We start from the raw sequence: 24,325 nt of genomic DNA, 5'->3' as shown, positions 1-24,325 counted from the left end.
CCGAGCCCTTCCCCTTCCATTGCTGGAGTCATGCATCTTGTGTGACCCAGAGCGAGCAATTAGCACGCGCCCATTATACGACTCTCCCTTCTCCTTCCTGAAGCGCTCAACGACGACAACATGGCCGACGCCGACGAGGATGCCATTCCTCGAACCTCTACCACCGACCAGGACGATCTCGAGGACGAGACCCAAGATTTCCGCTTCCTCAACCAAATAACGGCTGTCACGCGCACAGGACAAACCACAATCCCCAAACGTGGCACCAAAGACTTTGAACCGAACCCTACGCGCTCGCAGTCCTCGGCCCTCGATGCGTCCCGCCTGGCCATGCACACTGCCCTCAGCTCGGTACGAATACATGCGGGCAAGAACCATGTCGTGGGCCAATATTTGCCCAACGAAGGGGACTGGAGATGGGATGAAGATGACACAGGCGCGAGACAAGGACGATGCGTGGTGGTGCCGAAGTTCAAGAGCACGCACTCCAAGGTCATGGGCGTGGGAGACAGGAACAACTGGACTTGGTTTCTACCTGAGGAGGCTCTCTGGCTGCTGGAGAGAGGGAATCTTGATATCCGGTGGCCGGACGCCGAGGTAGAGGACATCCTGGAGGAAGCTCAACGCAAGGAAGAGGAGAATGAGAAGGATGTCAATCTAATCACCTCGGAGAATGGTGCCGCCGCCGCCTCCGCCCGCGAGCCACAGCTACCTCAAGATGGCGAGCAGCCTGAGCTGAAAATAGGCGACTTGCCTATGAGTGTTCAAGGCGCGTATGCCAGTCTCATTGGCACGGACGGCTTGACGCTGGAACGATATACAGTCTATGCGGGGCTGAAGAGAGCAGGGTATATCGTCCACCGAGCACCAACTTGGCATGACACCGATGCTGTTCAACCAAATGGTCACAATTACGAAAATGTAGCTCCCTCGACGTCTTCATTACACACGCCGTCACCATCAATAGCATTACTGCGATTACAACCCCAATCAACCTCCCCACGCAGTCTTTCTCGACCTTCCTCTGCAATATCCAACATCGCATCCCTCATTCACCGACTGGTCTCGTACCTCTTCCGCCCTCAACGCAGTGAATCTTGCTCCTCACTCGGCCCACTCGTCGCACCGGGCCTATACAGAAACTACGCCGACATTTTCCGCGCACTGGCGCTGATACCGTATCATGACGGATCATCTTCATCGCACAGCCTCAGCACCGGCACCGACACCATCGCGGCACCCAACGACACACAATCACAATCACAACGACCTCAGCCACCTTACCGGATCCACTTTCACGTCTGGAAACCCGCCGCCTCCAGCACGTTTAAGAAAACATCCCCCCCTCCACCGGACTATCGCATCTGCGTGATCGATGCGCGGACCACACCCTCGATCCCCAGTCTTGCTCAAATCGGCCGCCTCCTAGATTCTCAGCCGGAGGACTTCCTGACCAGAGACAAGGCAGGCAAGCTGGAGACGCGGATCAAATACGGCAAAAGGAACGTGCTCCTCGCAGTTGTGGACATGGGAGTGGTGAGTTATCTGCGGTTGAGTGATGCGTGCTTTGGAGCCGAGAAGCTATTCGAAGAGAAGATCAGGGCGGGGACCAAGGGGGCGAGGAGACCGCAGGGGAAAGGGAAAGGGCAGGCGCAGGGCCAAGGCCGTCGACCAGGTCAGACGAAGCAGATTTGATGACCATATGGAGATGCCAAGGTCCCACGGACGGTTGAAGTCAGATTGAGCCTACGAGTAGAGCTGGGCTTCCTGCTCATCTCGACGGCGAGCATAGCTGGACAGCCGTTGGAGAGGTCATTGCATGAACCTCGAACGGAGACATGACGGCAATGGAATGGACTGGAATGGAACGAGACGGAACGGAACAACAGAACGGCACGGTTCAACGAAACATACAGTAAATAGACGTGATACCCAGGCTATGCTATATGCTATACAGAGTATTTATAGAAATGATGAGTTCCGAGTTCATAAATCCAGTACGCAGTACTGCGTGACTGGTATGTGGTATGGAGCTACACAACAACATGACATAACATCATATCGCACCGCGCCGTACCGCACCGGCACACACAGCAATCGCAAATACATATACAGCGTGTTGTGTTGTGTTTGTGCTTGTGTTTCCCTACCGACATTCACTTTAATACGAAGGCTCTGACATGTGACATGATGATATACCACACCACGTGTACAAGTACAGACCACATAGGTTCAAGCAATGCACACATAATACGGAGTGATGATGTCTCCCCTTGAGAGAACGTCCGCTTCAGCACATGGAATTTAAAAAAAGGTGCGACGGACTGCCTGATGATCTAGGGAGTATGGTGTATGATGTTCCATCTTCTATAGACGTCGGCCTGTGGGACAGCAGGTGTGTCGCGACGTATATGCTTGAGATGGGTGGAGAGGGAGGGAGAGAGGGTTGGGATGCGGATATTGGCCATATGTTGGCGTTTGTATTGCATTTGCATTCGCATTTGCGTTTCAGTCAGGGGAAAGAAGTCAAGGGAAGGCATGATGTGGTGTGATGCGGTGCGGTGCGGTATGGGTGATGGAAGGTAGATATACATGTAGGTAGGATGGGAATCAACTAGCCAGATGAAACATGCATGCTCAGCTCACTGGGTCATTGTGGTCTTTCGTTTCCGAAAGTCGTCTGCAACGAGAATCATCTCTGACCATCCAGTTTTACTCTTACTCTGTGAAATGATGTTCCTTCTGTAGCCTTTGGAGGTCCTGGCTCGGTTTTGAAACTGGGACTTGCGGCTTCCAGCGAAGAGTGGCTGTCCGGACTGGCTTGTCGCTGTAGCCTGCCCGATGAGTGCTGAGTACTGTAGTCAAGCAGGCGTTTGCGGTTAGTTTTGGCTGGCTTGCACATGAGCATGAGCATGACATTAACATCTTCCCTCCAGCGTTGAGGACCAGTCTCGCAACTGTCGGCTGGCTGACTGGCAGATTGCCTCCTTCATTCGCGCTGTCAACAGATCTGGCTGGCAGGTCCAACCGTTCTCACTCGTTCCGTAAACGGATACTTCGGGATTCTGGAATGTCGCGTTGAATGGTCATCGACAAGATCCCCGCCGTCCCGGCCGCTGGTGATGAAGGTGATGGTGGTTGCCGATGGATTGTCACAACCGTGGCCTCCTGGTGAAGAATGGTTGCATGGCCTCGGCAAGCTCCGCCTGGAGTCTTGCTTCCACCCAGATGCGACTCCTTCTTTTCATATCCTCGTCGACACGATATCATTCATTCCTGGTGTTCCAGCAGTGCATTCGAGACTGGAAGAGATATTCGCAGCCTCGCACCGCAAGCAAGTGTCTTTTGCTGCTTCGATCCATGCACCCTCGAATTCTTCATGTCAACAAAAAGTCCGCTGCCATAAGCAGTTCAAGGCACAACTCCGACGGGATATCCATGTCTGGCACGCCCTCGCTGTTCCGATATTTCTCGCTGTAGTAGAAGTACTCAACCACCTTCTCGAGCACAATCCCGCTGATATTCTCGAGGTGGCAGACTCCGGACTGGGCTTCGGCGAAATTGTCTGTAAAAATTGCAAAACAAGGGGTCAGCGGTTGAACGGAAACGAAAACGAGCTACCGGGGGGTTTTTGGGAGTGCGAGGAATTGCAAGGCTCAATTTGCGGTAGGTGGCCGTGGGCATACGTACTCTGTGGATCAAGCATGCGGCGGAGGGTGGGAGACACGCAGGCTGCGGAGCGCCGGACGTGGAACTCGAAGCCGTCGGCCGAGACGAGCGTCACGAAGGGCGAGGGAATTCCGTTCGCGGCCATGATTATGATGGTTGTGGTCTTGAGTGATATGCTTGCGTTGGTCGAGGGAAGGGAAGGGCAATAATCCTCGTCGAACCGCGAGGAGCAGTTATGAATGGAGAATGAAGGACGCGTAAAAGAAATGGACCGTGAATCCGCCAAGGCAGTGGAGATGCGGCTGAATCCAGCCACAAAGACGGCAGAGTGAATCTTGGCGTGCTGTGCCTGGCCTGTCTACAAAGTTACAGCCAGGACGGGGGACGGAATCAAAAGAGCCTTAAAGTCAAGAGAGATGAACGCTTCTCTTCATCTGTCAGTTTGTTGTGTTGCTTCGATATCTTCTGTTTTTCGAGTTCCTCAGCTCTTGAACCAACCCCTGCAAAATCTCGTCGCATATCGTTCCATGACCTCGGCTCCCAAGCCAATCCCAAAACGTGGCCTCGGTCTCCAGGAAGATTCTATCGAGAATGTCCAAGTGGAGATGCGCTGTTCCTGAAGAGTTCAAGCAGACGTCCCAACTGTATAAAGTACAGGAGAAGGTAAAGGCACAAGAATGGAAGTGTGTGGGAAGGCCGTAGCGCGCGTCAACCTCCCCCGGTGGTTTTGAATATAACCAGACAGAGTAGGTAGCAGAGAGCTCCTTCAGCACCACCGATGCTGCTCTGTTTCAATGCGGCTTATTTCCAGCATGATCTGGAAACCACCGCAACCGAAGATTACTTCAATCGTCGTCCGCAATCACGAACGCTCCATTGTCCTCGTCAATCACAATAGCTTGTGATGCCGCTGGATGGTGCGAAACTTGATCACTCTTTGGGCCTTGCAACTTCTTCGCGGGTTTGGCGCTGTCTTCAACGTCGTCTTCGATCAGTCGCTTCCGCTTGCCTGTCGCGGGTGCTGTGTTTGTATTGCCGTTCATCATGACCAAGCCATTCTCATCGTCGTCCTGGTCTTCCTCTTTGCCATCGGCTCCAGACTTCTTCTTCGGCCTTTTCGCTATCTCGAACCGCTTGCCCTCCTTCTCGACCAATATGATGGATTTGTCTCCGTCTTCTGCTTTCTTCGCTTCGATGGCCAGGTGCAGATCGACTCGGGGATCGTCGTCCTCTTCGTCTTTGACCACCACGAAACTACCTTCGCCAATATCTAGTTCAGATAACTTCTTTTCCAGGTTGTCCTCGAGATCTGGGTCGTAGACGATACCCGCTGAATTCATGACGGTGATTTCTTCGCCATAACCCAGTTTTGTTCGCAAAATGTCTTGCACCAGGTTTCCGAGCGTGGCGGCTTCCAAGTCGACGCGTGCTCGCATCATCGCCACACTGCAGACGGGGCATTCGGGATTGGGCTCGTCCAACTTGTCCGTGGCCAGCGCGCCATTGGATACCCATAAGAAACGCGTCTTGGCGAAATCTCCTTTCAAGACCTTGAAAGCCTCCATCACGCATAACCCGCCAACCATGGCATTTGTTGTGGCGATTGCAGGAATAATGTTGCCTGCCATCTGTTTGATGTCGAATTTCGACTTGGGCTCGATGCCGAATATGATTGCTCGGAGGTTACCTGCCGCGGCAACAAAGTCCATCGTGTCGCCGTCATCCTTGTCGAACGAGATAGAAGGTTGTGGGGAACCGGATTTTGATGCTGCTGCTTGTTCTTGTGCTAAGCGTGTCGCCAATCGGTCCAGACTATCCTTGAAGACGACGAAGTTCTCGGCAGCAGACCAGACGCGTTGCCCATTCGTAATGGTAGAGAGGTCGATCTTGGCCACCTCTTGCTCAAGAATATCGTAAGACAGCGGTTCCGGGGGTTGTTTGTCCTTCCACATATCCTCCATCTCCCTCAGGCGCTCGATGTCTTCCTTGAACACTTTGTCAAACACCTGCTTCGCAAAATCATTGGAGCCCATTGCAGCTCTGATCGTCTTGAGCGCTTGAGCCTCCTCTTGCAGCTTCTTGATCTCTTCCGCATTATCTGAGTCCTCCGACGTGTCGACCTCGGGAGTTTCGTCTTCGCTCACACCAAACAATTCTGGCAGAAGATAGCTCTTGGCCCACACGATGCAATGGATCGGTTGGCTGGGTGTAGATCGTATCGTGCAAACGGGATATGAAATGGCTGTCGGTTTTTGGGTGCAATCGTAGCAAGCGGTCTTGCCTTTCTTGATCACCTGCACCTGACCTTTGAAGCCAGTCGTGCCGGATTCAATCAGCGGGACGTCAACCGCCAGGCACATTTTATTGACGTGCCGCCTCGCGTCCATGTTGTCGAGTGCATTGAAGACGAGATTGAACCCCGAGAACCATTCCAGGTTGAACTGCTTGTCTTTGATATTGGCATGATATGCGACGAGTTTGACGTTCGGGTTGAATTTGCCGGCCACCTCCTTTGCGACGAGCGCCTTTGGCTTCTTGATGTGTTCATGACGAAACAGGAATTGACGGTTCAGGTTGCTCAGGTCGATCGTGTCAAGGTCTATAATGTGTATTTCGCCGAAGCCGGTGAGAACAAGGTTCTTGAGCAGCTCGCAGCCAATGCCACCTGCGCCGACAAGCAGGACCCGGGACTGTATTGGCGGAGGAGTCAGTTTCCGGCCGCATTTCCCGCTGGTCCCGTGGATCTCACCTCTTTGACGAGCCGCTGTGTCGCCCCCAACGACTGACGGGTATAACTTTCGCGGGCCATCGCTCTGACTTCCGGGGGGAGGTGAGGCTGGGTGTTGGGCAAGGAGGGACCGAGTCGTTTAGGGAGGGCTCTCCAGCAAATGCGGAGGCATGAGGCAAACGATACGCGGGAAAGGAAACGAGGCTGGAAAGTGAAGTGAAAGTGAAGGACACAAGAGCACACAGTAAAGTCGAGGAGGCGCGACTATCTTGTTGTTGATAGAAGAGAGATTGAGTTGCAGGAGCGGCTGATGATTGCTGCCGGGCGCGCCCTGGGGAGGACGACAAGCAGATGCGGCGTTGATCTTTCGGGCTGGCGAGCCGCACAGCGAAATCGTGAGCTGGATCGCTGAACCCTGCAGCACAGAGTTGCAAACCGCCCGCCCACGGCGCCCAGCGCCTGCGCCGTCGTGCCCATCCCCAATCAAAGCCACCTCTGGGGGCTCGCCTGGTGCCCACAACGCTAATTGTTTAGTGGGTGCGTTAGTGGCAAGTTGACGGCTTTAGGGCTCTGCGTCACCTGCAGCATCTCGTCATGCCACCTGGAAGATGCCGCTCTTTTAATGGTGGCATTCTGCCTGCCCTTGCATCAAACCTCGCAAGGGATCGGCCCCGTTTGCCTTCATTTGGCCAAGTGAGAAAATGACACATTTTGTTCAGGTCCAGGAATTTTGAGATCAGATCCATTGTACACAGTGGTCGAGGGGATAGAGTCCAGAAAGGCGTTACTTGATGATCATGACCATTCTAGCCCAGAGTTCTCGTGTAGCAATGATACGTGTCAATGACAAGCGGCAATGAAGCTGCTTTTATGTGGCGTTATCAACTGTGGGTTCAAATCTGCGTTACTGGTCTTTCGGGTTGCTTGGAAGAACGAGCATGCCGGGACGAAAGCAAGGCGGCTTCAGACTGACGGAGGCAGGTCATTCATTTGAGCATCGTTTCAAAGTCATCTTGTTGTACCACTCACTGCCCGTTGACCAGAGCAAGGGAAAATGTCTGACGACGAAGCCGATCCCGAGCTAGTAGCTCTCCTCCGGCAGTCATTGGGGTTAGGGGACGACGGGAGCAAAGCTTCACCGCCAAACACACGCGTCTTGGAATCAGCAGAGTGGATTTGCGACAATGCAATCGACGTCGCCATCTCCAGTGCCAGCACCAAGAAGGCGGCCGAACAGATCTACCAACTCATGCAGCAGAAATCCTACTCGACGGGGACGTGGTCGAGTCACGCTCTCCATCCAAAGCTCACCAACGACAACGAGGAAGAAACGGTGAATTTCATCTTCACCATGAATCTGCTCAACTTCTCCTTCTGGTCTGAACGGGCCGAGACGGACAGGTTCGCCGTGGAGTTCAGAGGCGAGAGGTGGACGGGATACTGGTCCCTCGTTGCGGCGTTGCAGAGGGCCCTTGAGGAGGGATACCCGATCACCAGCCCGGACTTCTGGCAAGATCGCGACGCATGTCCCGACAGTGTGCTCGAGCATGTCTTCCGTTCCGCCACAGACGAACGGATGCCCCTGTTGAGTGATCGAATATCCATCCTCCGCGAGGCGGGCGATATTCTTTACAATCACTTCGCCTGCAGACCGGCAAACCTCATTCGGCAAGCCAACGGGTCGGCAGCAGCCCTGGTGAACCTACTCGCCGAACATTTCCCAAATTTCCAGGACGTCGCCTACTTTCAAGGCCGAAAAGTCCGCCTACTGAAGCGTGCACAGATCCTGGTGGCAGACATCTGGGCTTGCTTCCAGGGCACCTCATACGGCTCCTTCTCGGACATCGAGTCGCTGACCATGTTTGCCGACTACCGCATCCCCCAGATGCTGCAGAGCCTGGACTGCCTCTGGTATTCTCCGCGCTTGGAATCCAAGATCTCCCGGAACGAGTTGATAAAGCCAGGCGAGGAGCTTGAAGTCGAAATAAGGGGCTGCAGCATTTGGTGTGTCGAATTGATCCAGCGGGAGATCCTGAAGAAGCACCCCGAGGCGAAGGGGAAGGTGAACGCGGTGCTGATAGATTTCTTCTTGTACGATACGTGTAAAGAAATGGAGAAGACGGGTGAGTTGGACGGATCGTTGCCGCATCATCGGACTAGATCAATATTCTACTAGACTTCCCCAGGTGGATGCCATGGTGGATCTGTTATTGTGGGAGGAATTTTGCGACTAGTGACCTCCGAGTCCAACGTCCTGCTTTGTGCAACTGATGGACCGAGCGAATATCAATCCATTGAACATCCGTATACCACTGCCGTGTACCTCGCACAGCACCCTCAGCTTCTGATCTTTGTTGTATTCCGGCCAAGGAAAAGGTTGTGGTTGCGTTGTTTGCCAGTCTTCCGCAAGAAAAAGGCTCTGATGCCTGATTCATCAATTACTTCCCTCGATAGGTGTGCCTGGTCCTCTTGACTTCGACATGCTGAAAGGCGCCAATACCTTCTTCGCCTCCCATATCCGCCAGGCCAAGTTCTCCACCTTCCCATCTGCTTTGACCACCTCGGGCGCAAACTCAATGCCAAACATCTGGTGGATAACGTATACCACACGTTTAGCATATTTCCCGTCTCGATCGACCAGGCTCCCGAATGCCTCGGAGACAGTTCGCGGTGCGATATCTGGGTCGCGGTCGAAGCAATTCTGCACGATGGGCAATAGTATCTTTTCGATGGTGTGACGGATCAGCGCGTCCTGGTGTGGGGGAACTGGAGTGGACAACGTTATGTTGGACTCCAGCGATAGGTCGTCCTCGCCGAACCGTGGGATGCGGACTTCAAACGGTAACGAGATGGCCATGACATTGTGCTTCCCGTTGTGGTGGTATCGGAACTCGAAGACGCCCTGAGTCCACCATAGCTTGTCACCGGAAAAGAGCATTTCACCGGTCAAGCATTCTTTCGCCTCGCCGTTCTCTGTTATTTTCGAGCTCTTGATGTCTGATGATATGATGCCGACCTCGGATTGTAGGATCTCGTACTCGTCGCGATTTGTAGCAATCCATCTTCCAGACGACGACAGTCTGGTCACTTCGCGCGAGTTGTTGTCCGAAACCATGTACAGACCGACCCAGTCGCGCTTGCTGTGGTTCATAGGTGCGGTCCATTTGACTTTGATTGGGGCGCCGTACTCAAAGAGCAAGGGCTTGAAGCTGTTGGTCCGCTCCGCCGGAAGCCTAGCTTGCTCGGACTCCCTATCGCTCGACCGTTGTGACTCAGCGAGAGCCGATGCAGGAGTGCCTTCAATTTGCAGCTCATAGTCTTTCGGATTCAGTCCCGCAAGGTCCGCCTCGTTCTTTGTCAAGCTGAGGCGGTGTGTGCTCTTCGGCAAGAGACTCTTCGTGTCTTCGACAATGCTAGTCACACCCGCGGTCAATTTCGGCTTCGCAGCGTCGATCATATCCTCTATGACGTCGAATGCTTCCCCTAGCATTTTGTCCATGCCATCTTGCCATTCGCGTAACGGTGGGGGCAGCGACCTCCGGAGGCTCTTGACCAGGCCTGCATCTTGACGGAGACTCCTGCCATAGAGCTTCTGCATGTGCGGTCTTTCGACAAATTGGATAAAGGTCAGACTGAGTGTGTGACTTAGTAGAGCAAGGCAAAACATGGCTTTACTACTCGTGATGAGAGCAATGCCCCAAACTCCGGCCGTACCCAGAACTCTCTCCGGATTATTGAGGAAGCGATAGATGCCACCGTATGTCAGCTTCGAAGAGTGGTCGAAGAAAAAGTCGCCGAAAAACCAACCAAACTCACCCAATGAGTCGTAGATGCTGAACGAAACCCAGATCTGCAGTGCGATCAGGCCGAGTCCGATGACATGTTTTGGCAGCGCCATCCCGCCGTCCCAATTCGAAGGGATGTGGTACATCTTCCAGGCCGCGGCAACGAAGCTGGAATAACACAGCGTCATGCTGAGATGGTAGATCCCCTTCCACTGCCTCCAAGCTTCGCCCGTACTCTCGCCGTACTTGAGGAAATGACGAGTCCATTTCTTCTTCTCTGACTGTCTGTTCAGCAAATAGCCAATACCCACGGAGTACCAAATCCGGCAGATGGTCGCGTTGACCACAAAAAGTGTCTGATAAGGTCTCGTATTCGGCGTGAGCACGGTCAACGCGATCAAGTAGAGCTGCAGCAGAAAGACCGCAGTGTCGGTGGTGCGGTACAGGTCGACATTGTGGAGGCCTAATAGATTGTGCGTTTGGGATGGTTGCGCATGGGCTGGGTGTGGCCATATTTCGGCAGTGGAGCTGTGATCGGTCGGCGATTTGTCCGTCTGTGCCACGGCCGGCAGCTCATTAATCGCCCGGCGGGGAGGCGGAGAGCTGTATGTACGCTCGATATGAGGACTTTCAACCAGGACCAGAAATGCAAATTGTGCAGCATGAGCAATGATTGAAATGAAGAGGACTTTATAACTGGCCGCCATCAACGAAGCTCCGTAATAGCCGGCATACCCTATGGAGTACATCGGGTGAGGGGCCATCTCGAAAACGCCATCAAAGGTCAATTCTTGGTCAATAAGGTAGAAGAAGTCACCCCAATACCAGGCGAAATCCTTGACGACGCGATGGGCATCCAGTTTGACCCAGATGTTGAAGACAAACAGGGCTATGCCGGCTAACCATCGAAGCAAGGTCACAAAGACCGACTCGGATGCTGGTGTATGAGCGCATGCTATGGCGAAGAGCATATAAGTCGTGAAGTCGCACATCAGAATGAGGTCGACCAGGCGGCGGAAGAGTAACCACGTATTGTACTCAAGCGGAGCAGTATCGAAATTGTAGTCTTTGGGAATCTTGGTCTCAAATTCTCTCTTGAGGAAGGCACGCAGCTTGGGATGGGGGTTTTCTCCGTTCGACGCCGCGGGAAACAGCTTTGACTTGCGAGCCCACCGCACCAACAACTTGTGATGAGACTGCATATGAAGCAGGTATCCTATGCCGATGTTGTAACCGGCTCTCCAGCACAAGAAGATGGTGGCCAGTACTGGTTTCCTCGCGGTTGAAGGGAGGAACCAAGCCAGCAGTACATGGATCAACAGGATCAAGAGAACACAGATGTCTGACAAGTTCTTGGGCTCTGTTGGGGACAGCAGCTGAGAGACCATATCATGTGTGTATGGCACAGTGAAGACTGGGGGTTTTCAGCGTCGCGCCAGGTGTAAACAAGGTCGCGACTGTACGTACCAGTACCACCCGGTGTGCGGCCGAAAGTCTTACGGTCTTTGTCATCTTTGACTTCCTTCTCCTCGAGCGCGTTGAGCTCAAGGACCGCTCTTCGGGCATCCTCCTTGCTGTTTACTCTCAGGGGTGTGTTCCTCTTCCGCAGACTCTCTGTAGCGGCATCGCCAGCAGACGGGTTAGCCATGTCTTCGTTCATCGTGCAAGTTGTCCGGAGCCTTCAATGGAGGAGTAAAATCCCTCTGTATCAATGAGGGGTAAGGCAGAAAAGAGCGCGGCCGAGCAGATGTTCATGTGTCGATCCAAGTCCATCGCCGTATTTTCGGAAGAGTTTGAGATCCAAGTCGCAGGAACAGAGGCAGTTGGGGCAGTGAAGTACCTTCACTGTGCGTGGAGGCACCGGGGCAGTGGATGAAAACAAAGTGCGGGTGAGCTGTTCCTCTCGGCCATTGTCGCGGCCAATCGCAGCGGCTTGCGGTGAATTGCTGCCCACGCTGCCCCAGCGCATGACGCCAGAATTGGCCCATGACTTCGAGGTGGACGCTACCATTGGCCCCTTGCGGCGGAAACCTCACCCACTCCGAATGCCTGAAGATATGCCGAAGCAAGAGAAACGGGCAGGAGAAGCACATGGGAAAGCAAATCCCAACGCAGCTCCTCAGACTGTCTGTGATTGACAGGAGGGGTAGCCACAAGGCTGACGGGGCCAACGAGGCTGCAGAGGAGCCAATCATGGCCGTGACGTATTACCAATCCAGCGCATCTTGCATTTTCGCCGCATGACCACACGACAGAAGATCGCGAAGATACTGTTCGTCCTCAATTCCCCGATCCCGCTGTAGAGTCGCAAATTACAGATGGCACCTTCGTTTGAGGCACCACTGCAAGAACCCGTTGCGGAGGTGCTGGAGAACCCTCTGAAGAAGAAACCAGAACTCGTCGCCCCAGAACCTGGTATGTGGTTGCGCTTTGCATGAAGTCTTGCCTAACATGGTGTGTTAGAACACTGTCCTGGCCCCGAGTCCGAACAAGCCGGCAAAGGCGATGCCTGTGACGGCTGTCCCAATCAAGCGATATGCGCCTCTGCACCCAAGGGTCCAGACCCCGACATTCCTCTCATAACCGAACGGCTCGCCGGTATAAAACATAAAATACTTGTTCTGTCTGGAAAAGGCGGAGTCGGAAAATCTACCTTTTCTACTCTTCTAGCACACGCATTTGCTGCGAACCCAGACTCGACCGTCGGAATTATGGATACGGATATCTGCGGTCCTTCAATACCTAAGATGATGGGTGTCGAGGCCGAGACAATACACGTCAGCAACGCCGGATGGAGTCCAGTATGGGTGACGGACAATCTCGGGGTCATGAGTGTCCAGTTTATGTTGCCCAACCGGGACGATGCCGTTATATGGAGAGGCCCGAAGAAGAACGGGCTCATCAAACAGTTTTTAAAAGACGTTGAATGGGGCGAACTGGACTATTTAATCGTCGATACCCCTCCAGGCACATCAGACGAGCATCTGTCAGTGAATTCCTTCCTGAAGGAGTCCGGCGTGGATGGTGCGGTGGTGGTAACGACGCCACAAGAAGTGTCTCTCCTGGACGTGCGCAAAGAGATCGACTTCTGTCGCAAGGCTGGGATTCGAGTGCTCGGGCTGATTGAGAACATGTCTGGTTTTGTCTGTCCCAAATGCACCCACGAATCTCAGATCTTCCGGGCAACGACTGGAGGAGGACAGAAACTCTGTGCAGACATGGGCATCCCTTTCCTGGGCTCGGTACCGCTGGATCCGCGGATAGGGATGGCATGCGACTTTGGTGAAAGCTTCATGGACAGCTTTCCAGACAGTCCAGCTTGCAAAGCATTGCGACAAGTTGTAAGATCAGTCGGCCGATTAGTTGGCGAGGATCCTAACCAAGTCCTGCCGGATGGACCCATATAATTATCTCCTGCGCACGATTTCCCTGCAGAATTGCGGCAGTAGAAACATTAGGTTTTGGGCTTTTCTAAGATGGCATGCGGGCGGCACACAGTCCGCCAGCATAGACAGGCATTGTTACTCCATACCAATGGCGAGGGAGATGCAGCGGTACAGCTTGCTAGCTGTGTGATGGCACGACATTCCGGCGGCAGATGAAGCTGGAGCAGCTTGGCGAGTCGGAGATCGTTGCCGCGTGTCATGACCCGTGCTCATCCAAAGGCCCCCGCAGACTTCCATGACATTTTCCACGGATCGGAGCCAGCAGCATTCGTTGCGAGTTGGCGGTCCATGGACCAGGCTCGGGCAATTGACAGGTCGGCGAAGTCAGTCGCCAGCAAACGTGAGGAGGCAGTGCCAAGAACTGGGCACCCCAAACGGGCTAGCACGGCGGGGAGATGAAACTGCAACTTCTGCGCCTCTGTTTCACGTTCATCCCTTTCTCACGAAACCGTCATTTCTGGCCTGCTCATCCAGACGATATCCTGCCCGTTGTCCACTCTGAGGGCCGTCAGCCTCGAGCTCGACGGGAGCTGCCTCCACAGCCAGTAGCCTTGCCGTTGCTTGCCCGCCGCCATGCACTCCTGTTCTTCGCCCTGGTTGGCTCCCTCAGATCTGGCCGGTCACAGAGCCGCGACATTCGTTGAGAGCTCTCTCTCCATTTCCAAGATCCATCGGCCGCGTCAGAAGCTCGGTGGAGAGCGCTCGGCATCCACCGTTGACATGCAGACCGAGATCCTGAGACATGCAGATGGCGTGGCCCACGGCTCTCCTGCACGGTTCGAGACGAGGACGCGCACGTATAGAATACCACATCTGCCTACATACTGACCTTGTTACTTTCTGACCATCATTCTGCATTCTCTATCCCCGTTGGCCATTGAGCCTTGTTGCCTTCCTTTTTGGTGTGTTTGCATTTACCTTCACTTCACAGAGGGCCGGTCCTTCACTTAACATTTCATCACTGCCCTCACCGACTGCTCAATTCTTCAGCACGAGCACTCGCTTCGATCCTTCTCGTTCTCACCGTCGTCTCAAGTCGCCCGTCGACCGTTGCGGACAACATGCTTGGCACTCACTCCTTTCTCCTGGTCGTTCTTTTCCTCGCAACAGTCTTCGCCTCGCCAGTCCGGTTAAAACAAAAGCGGTCATTTAAAGTCCCCCGGATACAGCAGCACAACTACGTCCCCAACGGCAAAGCGGCATACCGGAGAGCACTGGTGAAGTTTGGACTTGGCGACATCCAATTCTTGCCCGACGGCGAGGTTGCCACGCGAATCGCGGCAGCCACCGAAGCTCAGATCAATGCAGACGGCGAGGACGGCGAGACGACTGCCTCTCCGACGCAAAACGATGCTCAATTTCTGTCTCCGGTAAACGTTGGGGGACAGACTCTGATCATGAATTTTGACAGTGGTTCTTCAGATACGTATGACAGACCCCTCTCCGTGCTGTTCCACAAACACATCACATATTATATGAGACTAACCAGGCCGACGACACACAGCTGGGTTTTCAACACTAACCTCCCCGCCTCCTCTCAGCAAGGCCACACGATCTACGATCCCACCCAATCAACCACCTTCTCAAACGCGCTTGATGGCTCAACCTTCAACATCACCTACGGCGACGGCTCCTCGGCCTCCGGTCCCGTGGGCGTTGATGAAGTCGACATCGGTGGGGCCACCGTTGCCGCCCAGGCAATCGGTCTTCCGGACGTCGTCGCCGACAGCTTTGTGACGGACTCAGCGTCGAATGGACTTGTCGGTCTGGCATTTTCCCAGCTGAACACCATCCAGCCTCAACAGCAGAAGACTTTCTTCGACAATATCCTTCCCGACCTGACCTTACCCGTGTTCACGGCGCAACTCAAGTCCGGCGAAGTCGGATCCTACGAATTCGGCAACATCGATGAAACAGCATTCACTGGCCAGCTGAGCACCACACCAGTCGACTCCTCACGCGGCTTCTGGGAAGTCGATTCTGCGAGCTTTACCGTCCAAGGCGTCCAGGGGACCGGGCAAATTGCCAATGGTAAGGCCATCGTCGACACAGGCACCTCACTCATGCTGGTGCCTGACGAGATGTTGGTGGCATACTGGAATACCGTCGAAGGGGCGCAGCTGAGTCAGGATGCCGGTGGTGTTATCTTTCCCTGCGATACTGCGTTGCCAGATCTGCAGGTTGCCATCGGGGACAGCTACATGGCCACCATATCCGGCGATGGGATGAACTTTGCGAACGTCGGCAGAGATACTCAGACGGGACAGCAGTGTAAGTCTTATACCCTTCTACTCCTTCATGCCCTCGCCCCTCCGACGAGGATTTCACAACTACAGCGTGGCTGCCGAAACATTTCATTTTCTGTGTATTCAATCTCATGAGCAAGACATGTCCGCTAACGGCCCGATGCCCCACGTTCTAGTCTGCTTCGGTGGCCTGCAATCCAACCAGGGCATCCCCTTTGCCATCTATGGCGACGTCTTCTTCAAGTCTCAGTTCGTCGTCTTTGACGGATCCGGGCCTTCGATCAGCATCGCACCCCATTCTTAGACTCGTCCAGCCTCGCTTGCGGAGACAGAGCAGCCCGCATGATTGCCGATTACCTGATGATGGTCGTTTCGTTACGCTCTTACAAAGAAAAGAGAAGTCGTTGCATAGCGCAGAATAGCATAGCATAGCATAGGACGGCATTGGAGTATGTGGCAATTGGATTTGCATTGCGTCGAAGTCGAAGTCGGAGTGCATCGATTCGCCTTGCATGATGAATTTGCACTGCGTGGCGCAGCATACATAACATGCCATTACCTTCCTGTCATTGATTCTCCCTCCGCCCGGAACCGACAGACGTGAATGGAGCGTGGGAGGAATGGACGGCGAGCTGGATGAATGAACACACCGATCCATGATGAATCAATTCCTCCAAAAAAAAAATACCACGTGCTTATGTATATGTGCTTCCTTACTGTCCACGATCTGGTAACGAGTCGAGCTAATGTACTAGTATCTCGTTACATGCCATGCTGATACAGTACCAAGGGATGGAACGAGGTAGGTACCTAAGGTAGGTAAATAGCTATAGCACAGGAGAGGACAGGACAGGACAACACAAGCTAAGGTAGCACAGGACATCATCCAGCAGAGACATAAGTAGTACCCAGCTACCGGGGTCGTGTGTACACCTTCCTTGGTCTCGATATCCCTAGGTACCCATAGCTACCTAAGTATATAGCTATAAAGTCCGGCGGACCCACTGGGTACACAAGGTACTTACTCCGTCTTTCGATTGGTTCGCCTGTGCGAGTACACAGTACACAGACATGTACTTCTAATGTAGCGTCCAGCGTCCAGCGTCCAGCGAAGATACACATCAGTATGTACAGTACGCAGCGCACTGCAGTAGACTGCAGTACCAAGGTACAGTAGGTAGGGCACACCATCCACTCACGGGAGCGTTGTAGATACTTGTAGGTAGAAGACCAGGCAGAAGTACCAAGTCGAATTATACCCACACAAAGTACTCCGTACCCTCCCTCCCTCAACTCCAACCCCCGTTTATGTAAAACCCCCGTCCTACCCTCCCTCAAAACCGAGGGCCATACGCGTAAATGTTGAAAGATCTGAATCGGAAGCCGTCTTCGCGCCTCTGCCGTCGCTTTCGTCCTCGCCTCTGCCTCTGTACTCCGTACTCCGTACTCCGTACATATATTCAGTATCCGTCCTTTCGAGTCGCCGGCGCTATGCATTGAAAGTAGTCTTCCTGCGTCGCATTGTATCGCATCGCTCGTCGATGATCCTATACATCGCATCGTCTCATGTCAAGTCAAGCCATGTCATGTCCATCTTGTCATCTTGTCATCTTGTCACATCTCTATGCATGTCTGGGCAACAAGCTTCCATCGACCTTTCGTGAGATCTACTGTACTGTATCTGTCTATACAATATTCACTAGGTATACACTATACTGAGGGAAAGGTAAGTAAGTATTCGTCCTCGTCCTCGTATGCGGTACGTTACATACGTCGCCCCATATTGGTTCCCGCGTCGCTTAGATGTAAAATTTCCCCCTCTCGGGAGCTTCCAGCACCCGATCGCTGACGCAGCAGTGGCCGAAACCCTCCGTGCCGTTTTCGTCCAAGTCGCCTTCCGCACCGTGGGCGTGGATTTCCCGGATGCCCAGATCCATGACCTTGCCGCCGCCCGGCACGGCGCCCCAGTTTAGCGGTCTCAGGACCATTTCCTCGCGCTCGGATTGGCTGGTTCCGGGGGGCAGATGGCACGCCGCGCTGATGGCCATGGAATTGCTGCCAATCAGGGGCATGCCGAAGGGGAGTTTCCGCAGCGCGATGGCGAAGAGGAAGATCAGGAGGAAGAAGCCGAGGAAGAGCATGAAGATCATGCCGATGGGCGAGTAGGCCACCGTGGTAATCTCGTCTTTCATGGGCACGGTCCCGTCGCGCGGGATGATGGCGATGTTGGCGAGGAACACGCTCTGCGACACGAGCCAGTGCATCAAGCCGGACCCGATGAGGAGAAAGATGCCGTACTTGAAGGGCAATTGCAGGAAGTAGGTCGACTTCTGTTCGCCTCGGGCTTCGCTGACTCGCAGATACTTCCGGCCTCGCCCGGCCGTGACGCTGAAGCGCATGAGTTCGCGAGCCAGGAACATGACGGTGAAGAGGGTGTTGTAGCAGATGTAGAGGAACGAGAACAGTGCCTGCGGCGCGTTGGCGATCAAGGTCGAGATGGCAATCGTCTTGTTCTCGTATCCCGGGAGATTCCAGCCCATGATCAGATTTTGTGGCTTTACCGTGCCCAATCCAATGGACCACGCGTTCTGGATCGTTTTGTCGCCCTTGAAGTTCTCGATGCCGAGGGTCAAGCAAATAGACGTTCCGATGCCCGCGAACGAGAACACCCCAAGGAGAAATACCCATTGTCTCCAGGTTGCGGCCTCGTAAAAGCGGTGCTGCTTGGGGTCGTATCTCATGGGCATAGACTTGTAGCCGAGCTTGGAGGATGCGACGATGCTGTCATGGCTGGCAAGGCACATTCCTTCGGTGGTGGGATCGGGATTGCGGAGGAAGGACTGCAAAGCATCGCCCACGGTGACGAGGGGTGACTCTCCCAGCCAGAATGTGACATAGGCGATGGCGCCGGCCTTGAGGGTGTTGAACGCCAGCACCACGCCCATGAGGATGAGGTTGAAATGCATGTGACACTCCGATTTGACGGGTTCGGACAGGCAGTGATCGACTTCGAACCCGCCGGTCGACCACTGGTCCGCAATGTCGATGAGCTTCGGCGTGATCTTCGAGCACGGTATGAAGCCCCATTTGTTCTCACAGCAAGCGTCCGTTTGATTGACGATGTCTGGGTTATCACAGATCCAGGAGAAAGGGTTGTACTGGCTGGTAATCTCTTCGGGAAATTCGTTGTCGACGATCTTGAACAGAGAGCCCTGATTCGAGGGAGGATCCTTCACAACCACAATCACGTTCCGGCGGTCTTCGACGAAATCTCGCGCATACGCCCGAATGCAGTCGTCGTTGCTGAGGACGGTAAAATTCCCAACCCTGGCGCCGGCTTGGATCTCGGTGACGTTGCATGCTTCGGTATCTGGGAACTCGGTTTTGTCGTAGGCCGCGCCCTGCACAAAACTTTCCGAGGCGTACAAGACGCTGTAGTTGTTCGTCGCCAAGGCAGAGTAGAAGACGGAGTTGTACCTGGGGAAATATCAGCTCGATGTAAAAGAGGTTAGACATGCAGCGACTCACACTAGATGGAGCGGAAGCGACGACAATCCCAGAATCCACCACAAAATGACCTTCTTCTTTCTCAAGAAGAGAAGATTCCGCATACTGGGGATCCCGACATCCATCCATTTCTGCTTGGCATGAGCCTTGTCGAGCTCACTTCGACTGGGCGACGAGAGTAACTGCATGCAGTAATTCGAGCTGGCAAGCAATACCGTGGCCACGACGTTGAGGCCCAGATGCACCCACGTATCTTTCATCTCGACCTTTCCACAGTCACCGGCGTAGACCATGTAGATACCTGTTGGGTTGAGCAAAGTCAAAATTAGCTGCGAACATTCCCTCGCCACGGTGTGTGCGTGCACGAACCTCCTCTCATGTCCATTCCCGACGTTACCAGCCCGACGGTCAGACAGATATTGGTCACGAGCACCAGAACGGCGCAACCCAGGGCTATGCGCGAACTTGTCTTCCATCCTCCATTCCGTCTTTTTGACGCGGTGGTGTCTGCCGTGCCCAGCGGTTTCAGCAGAAGGGGTTGCGGTGTACTGTTTAGCGGATCGGGCGTGTATGCGGTGGCACTGTTGAGGCCTGGACTGAAGATGCTGGCGCTCGGCAGGCTTGAGCCGCCTGTGACGGGGAGCGGAGTCAACTGTACATTGTCTGTCGATCCGATCTGTTGATATGGCTGTTTGAAGGGCGGCCAGTGCGGGATGTGTCTCCTGGAACGAATGTCAGTCTCCATCTCCAGGTTGCGGTGTCCCCGTGAACTCGTGCTTACCGCTTTGCCCCGGATTCCATGTTGGCGGTCGTTCGTTGCTCATGTAAAGGAGCCGGGCACGCAGACCGAGTTGGAACAAGCAACGACTAATAGTCGCACGGTCACAGCACACTGACTGACGGACTCATGTGCTCACTGCGGTTCACAGCTCACACCGATTCTCCGACGCAGCGGCCACAGGGCGCGTCCATGATACGAGTATCTTTTGCCTTCGGATGGCAACAGCGACGGCTTACGGCTGGGGCTGGCGCCCTCGCCCTGGGAGCCGTGTACAGTAGTGGTGAGCTAATAAGACCCAAGATAGAACATCGGGCAGGGGTGCCTTTGGTAAGCAGCGAGGCCTAACCCAGAACTCCAACTGCATGCGTGGCGCAAGGCGAAGCCTCCAGATCCACGCCGAAATTGGCTTACCGACAGGCTGCGGAAGCTAATCAGCACGTTCCCGGTCCTGGAGCTGGATGTCTCGACGATTCTGAAGGCTGGGCAAGCTGAACTGCGCATCGGACCGTGCTGTCTTCAGGCTCGGCAGCTGGACAATTCAAGCATTTAAAGGTCTCAGAGTCGTAGCGAGTGCTGGGCATGACGCTCTGCACATATATTGTGCAGCAAGCTATTGCACACAGGGAGACGCGGAGATATTGCACACAGGGCAGAGCAGGGAGGGAGACGCGGTGTGCTTTTGTTCGACCTTTGTCGCACCTCATCTCCTCTTTGCCTCATTTGCAGAGGTTGAAAATCCACCCAATAACATCAGACGAAGACGAAGACGACGCAGGTTTCAAGAGAGAAGGACTTCTGGGGCGGCAGCTTCCAATTGTTTCACTTTCATTGACACCAGATTCACGACTTATGCTGCAAGCAGGATCCACGTCCCTGGCGCAGAGGACAGTACTCGTACTCCGGGCACAGTAATTATTGTGGAAAGCGAGTGTGAGAACGATCGGAGTCCGACGCCACGGGCGCAATCCATCCTGTCCAAGCGAGCTGAACATCAGAAAGCGGGGTTCGAAGTACGAGTACAAAGTACTTGGCTGTGCCTGAGTCCAACAAGCCTTGATCATTGGTCTACCAAGTGCCCGACGTGCTGAATAGGAATAGAGGTATAACCACACCCCTCGACTGTCAACTCCGTGGCCGACATCTGCGCTGACTCGCGTCCCATCACTTACCGTCGCGGTCATTCCGCTCCCTTTTCCTTTTCTACCTCACGAGTAATGATCTCGCGGATGCCAGGCAATCCCTCTGTGGCCGATACCTTCAACACCCTTCGTTCCTTGCTGTCTAGGCCCACAAACTCCTGTGGCAAGACCCGGTTGAAATCGAAGCTTGCTTCTTCCCGCAGAGCCAATTCCACGGCACCAGCAAACTTGGCTGGATGGGCTGTGGCGAGCGACACGACTGGCACGTCTGTTGAGGAGCCGGCTTGGGAGATTTCTCGCAGGCTTGCCGCCACGCCAATCGCCGAGTGAGGATCCAGCACATATCCTTTCAGCGAGATCGCCTCGCCTCTGTAGCAGTCTCGTATAGCATCCAGGGTCTCGGCGTTGCTGACCCTATAACTACCGAAGATCTCTCGAGCCTTGTCCAAGATCTCCCCATCCACAGTAAAGGAACCAGTCCGCTTCAGGTCTTGGAACCATTGGTTGATCTTGCCTCCAGCAGTCCTCACCGAAGACTCAACCTTGACGTGTGGGTGGAGGTCGATCTCATGTTCCAGCGTCAAATGCCAGAGCAGTCTTTCAAAATTCGACGACACCAAAATATCCATAGCAGGACTGTATGTCTCCTTGACTCCATCTTCATGCGCCTGCGCCCCGTCTTCCTCGATCCCCTCGTGCGGCTCGGTTGCGGGCTTTTGCTTCTTCGAGTACGACCCCGTCTGCCAGAATCGATGGAGGATGTCGTTTTCGTTGGTCGCGATGACCAGCTTCGCGACAGGGAGGCCCATCCTCGTGGCATAGAATCCAGCTAGGATATCACCAAAGTTGCCCGTGGGCACCACAAACTTGGCTTGCTTCAGCTCAGGACGCCTCTTCAGGAGTTGGAAGTACGCGTAGAAGTAATATGTGATCTGCGCCAATATCCGTGCCCAATTGATCGAGTTCACGGCAGCCAGGTGGTGGATCTTGTTCATCTCCGGGTCGGCAAACAAGGCTTTGACGTAGTCCTGGCAGTCGTCGAATGTCCCCTGCACGCTCAAACAGTGGACGTTGGGATCCAACACGGTGGTCATCTGAGCTTCCTGCACCGGCGAGACTTTGCCGTCTGGGAACATGATGAAGATACTGACATCCTTCTTCCCGCGAAGGCCGTAGATGGCCGCTGAGCCAGTGTCCCCGGAAGTAGCGCCGATCACGGTAAGGTGATGTCGCGAGTGCCCTGCCTCGAGATGCTTGTTCTTGCGCACCAAGAAGAACTCGAACAGGTTGCCGAGAAATTGAAGCGCGACATCCTTGAAGGCGAATGTAGGCCCATGAAAGAGTTCCAACAAGTGCAGATTTTTACTCTCGTCCAACGTCACCACCGGCACTGTGTCGGGGTGTCTGAACGTCGAGTAACTGCGGTCGACTATCGACTTGAGCTCCGGGTCGGAGATCTCACTTTCATCGATGTACAGCCTCATGACCCGGTGGGCCAGATCTGCGAACGAAAGGTCCTTCCATTCCAAGTACTGCGACCTGACGTTGGGCACTGCATGAGGATGGAATAGACCTCCGTCAGAGGCCAAGCCCTTCAACACCACCTCCTCGAAGCTGAAGAACTCTCGTGACGACTGATCCTGGTACCGCGTACTGGAGTACTTTGAGTTGTTGACCACCATTGTAGCAATTGGTCCAGAGCAACAACACTCAGAGAAGCGGTCGGGGCGGAGTTGTGCTACTGCTCATGAAGCACTGCTTTTTTCAGTGCGACCTGGGCGGTCTTTCTTAGATGGCTGTCCTCCACTGACGAGTCGTCCAGCAAACACGCAATCCCACCTCAAACACTAGAGTCATAAAGTCTAGGTGAGAAAATTCCAGGGAGAGTCCGACCGAAGAACGCCCGTGGCTATAAAAATCATGTGATTGGCTAATGTGCGAGAATGCGGTCGAATTTTACATGGGCTACGAGGTACAGTACGAGTGTTCCTGTGTACCGTGTACACAGCAGACTGGGAGCTATACCACTACGGCAGTCTCTGGAGGTGCTCGAGTCTGCCATAGCAAGCCTCCTCACACAGATTCACGGCGAAGACATTGTCTCTAGTACAGTCTAGGTACACGTATTGGTGCAAAAGGGGGTGATGCTTTTGCCTGAGCCACAGTTGCTTCTGGTTTGAGCAGCCCGATCATTTTCTGTGGCTGCGATGGGGCACTTGTAGAAGGTGAAAACTTTGCCTGGAAAAGTGTCCTGACGATGAAACGACTGCGAATAGCACGTGACCGTCCACGGAAAATGATCAAAGAGGTACACCGTACTCCGTAAGGAAACTCTCTTGGCGGGTCTTGGCGGATTTGATGAGTTTGGCACGCTAGCCTGCGTGAACGGGTATATCTTCTGCTTGATCCCTTCCAATTTTTTTTCTTTTCTTCAGTTCGGTACGAAATTCCTCCCTACCCCCTACACTTTGATGTCCTGCGCCAGATGACCTTTTGCTAACACACAGTGCTCTAGACTTTACTTCATAGAATCATTTCTATAGTAAACGTCCTCCGCTGAGCTTCTCACACAAGCCGCGGACCTCAACCTGGCTGACGAAACGAAGTCCTCGGTACCCTAGAGTGAAGCCTTATGTTTGCTCTCGCTGCGTCCTGCGTCTACGGTCTCCGGATCACGACCAGAACAAGAGAGTGGTGATGATCTTTGACCTGTGTTTGGCGACTTGGCTTCGTGCCGGCCTGCACGGGAGGTACCGACGGATTTACTCTGACAGGCCATCTACTTTTCATGAGCGTGGAACCCTAGCTGGTACATTCTTGAGAAGAGTTTGACTTTCATTCCGTGGTTTTGCGATGTGAAGCCGGTCATAAACAACTGTGAGAGGGAGGTGAGCCGCAGAATCCTGCGTGAGATCTGCTTCGTCTCTGACAGAACTCGCAGGCGACTGGTCTTGCTAGCCAGCCCTCACCATACGCTGATGCTCCCATGCTTGAAGCGTCTCCCAAGGTAATACCTTCTGAATT

At 54.0% G+C, this 24,325-nt stretch overlaps 9 protein-coding genes across 9 annotated transcripts; 4 read left to right on the top strand and 5 right to left on the bottom strand.

Annotated features, from left to right (window-relative positions):
- Positions 1 to 120: 120 nt before the first annotated feature.
- G647_07562 (uncharacterized protein) lies at positions 121 to 1,695 on the top strand (the record flags this gene model as incomplete). Its single annotated transcript, XM_008731876.1, has 1 exon — positions 121 to 1,695. One exon carries the CDS (start codon positions 121 to 123, stop codon positions 1,693 to 1,695), a length of 1,575 nt encoding a protein of 524 aa, XP_008730098.1.
- Positions 1,696 to 3,377: 1,682 nt separating this feature from the next.
- Positions 3,378 to 3,814, bottom strand: G647_07561 (uncharacterized protein; the record flags this gene model as incomplete). The annotated part of the gene is made up of 2 exons (XM_008731875.1): positions 3,378 to 3,565; positions 3,691 to 3,814. 2 exons carry the CDS (start codon positions 3,812 to 3,814, stop codon positions 3,378 to 3,380), a joined length of 312 nt encoding a protein of 103 aa, XP_008730097.1.
- A 700-nt stretch (positions 3,815 to 4,514) lies between these two features.
- On the bottom strand, positions 4,515 to 6,478 carry G647_07560 (uncharacterized protein; the record flags this gene model as incomplete). The annotated part of the gene is made up of 2 exons (XM_008731874.1): positions 4,515 to 6,359; positions 6,419 to 6,478. The coding sequence occupies 2 exons, from the start codon at positions 6,476 to 6,478 to the stop codon at positions 4,515 to 4,517; spliced, it is 1,905 nt and encodes a 634-aa protein (XP_008730096.1).
- A 973-nt stretch (positions 6,479 to 7,451) lies between these two features.
- On the top strand, positions 7,452 to 8,573 carry G647_07559 (uncharacterized protein; the record flags this gene model as incomplete). The annotated part of the gene is made up of 1 exon (XM_008731873.1): positions 7,452 to 8,573. One exon carries the CDS (start codon positions 7,452 to 7,454, stop codon positions 8,571 to 8,573), a length of 1,122 nt encoding a protein of 373 aa, XP_008730095.1.
- Positions 8,574 to 8,831: 258 nt separating this feature from the next.
- G647_07558 (uncharacterized protein) lies at positions 8,832 to 11,830 on the bottom strand (the record flags this gene model as incomplete). The annotated part of the gene is made up of 2 exons (XM_008731872.1): positions 8,832 to 11,596; positions 11,650 to 11,830. 2 exons carry the CDS (start codon positions 11,828 to 11,830, stop codon positions 8,832 to 8,834), a joined length of 2,946 nt encoding a protein of 981 aa, XP_008730094.1.
- Positions 11,831 to 12,500: 670 nt separating this feature from the next.
- On the top strand, positions 12,501 to 13,589 carry G647_07557 (cytosolic Fe-S cluster assembly factor nbp35; the record flags this gene model as incomplete). Its single annotated transcript, XM_008731871.1, has 2 exons — positions 12,501 to 12,597; positions 12,646 to 13,589. 2 exons carry the CDS (start codon positions 12,501 to 12,503, stop codon positions 13,587 to 13,589), a joined length of 1,041 nt encoding a protein of 346 aa, XP_008730093.1.
- A 1,100-nt stretch (positions 13,590 to 14,689) lies between these two features.
- G647_07556 (uncharacterized protein) lies at positions 14,690 to 16,178 on the top strand (the record flags this gene model as incomplete). The annotated part of the gene is made up of 2 exons (XM_008731870.1): positions 14,690 to 15,899; positions 16,051 to 16,178. The coding sequence occupies 2 exons, from the start codon at positions 14,690 to 14,692 to the stop codon at positions 16,176 to 16,178; spliced, it is 1,338 nt and encodes a 445-aa protein (XP_008730092.1).
- A 1,495-nt stretch (positions 16,179 to 17,673) lies between these two features.
- On the bottom strand, positions 17,674 to 19,674 carry G647_07555 (uncharacterized protein; the record flags this gene model as incomplete). The annotated part of the gene is made up of 2 exons (XM_008731869.1): positions 17,674 to 19,351; positions 19,403 to 19,674. The coding sequence occupies 2 exons, from the start codon at positions 19,672 to 19,674 to the stop codon at positions 17,674 to 17,676; spliced, it is 1,950 nt and encodes a 649-aa protein (XP_008730091.1).
- Positions 19,675 to 21,339: 1,665 nt separating this feature from the next.
- G647_07554 (threonine synthase) lies at positions 21,340 to 22,983 on the bottom strand (the record flags this gene model as incomplete). Its single annotated transcript, XM_008731868.1, has 1 exon — positions 21,340 to 22,983. One exon carries the CDS (start codon positions 22,981 to 22,983, stop codon positions 21,340 to 21,342), a length of 1,644 nt encoding a protein of 547 aa, XP_008730090.1.
- Positions 22,984 to 24,325: the final 1,342 nt, after the last annotated feature.

The sequence above is a fragment of the Cladophialophora carrionii genome (assembly GCF_000365165.1).
Source record: "Cladophialophora carrionii CBS 160.54 unplaced genomic scaffold supercont1.6, whole genome shotgun sequence".
NCBI lineage: Eukaryota > Fungi > Ascomycota > Eurotiomycetes > Chaetothyriales > Herpotrichiellaceae > Cladophialophora > Cladophialophora carrionii.
This window is presented reverse-complemented; position numbering and strand designations above follow the sequence as displayed.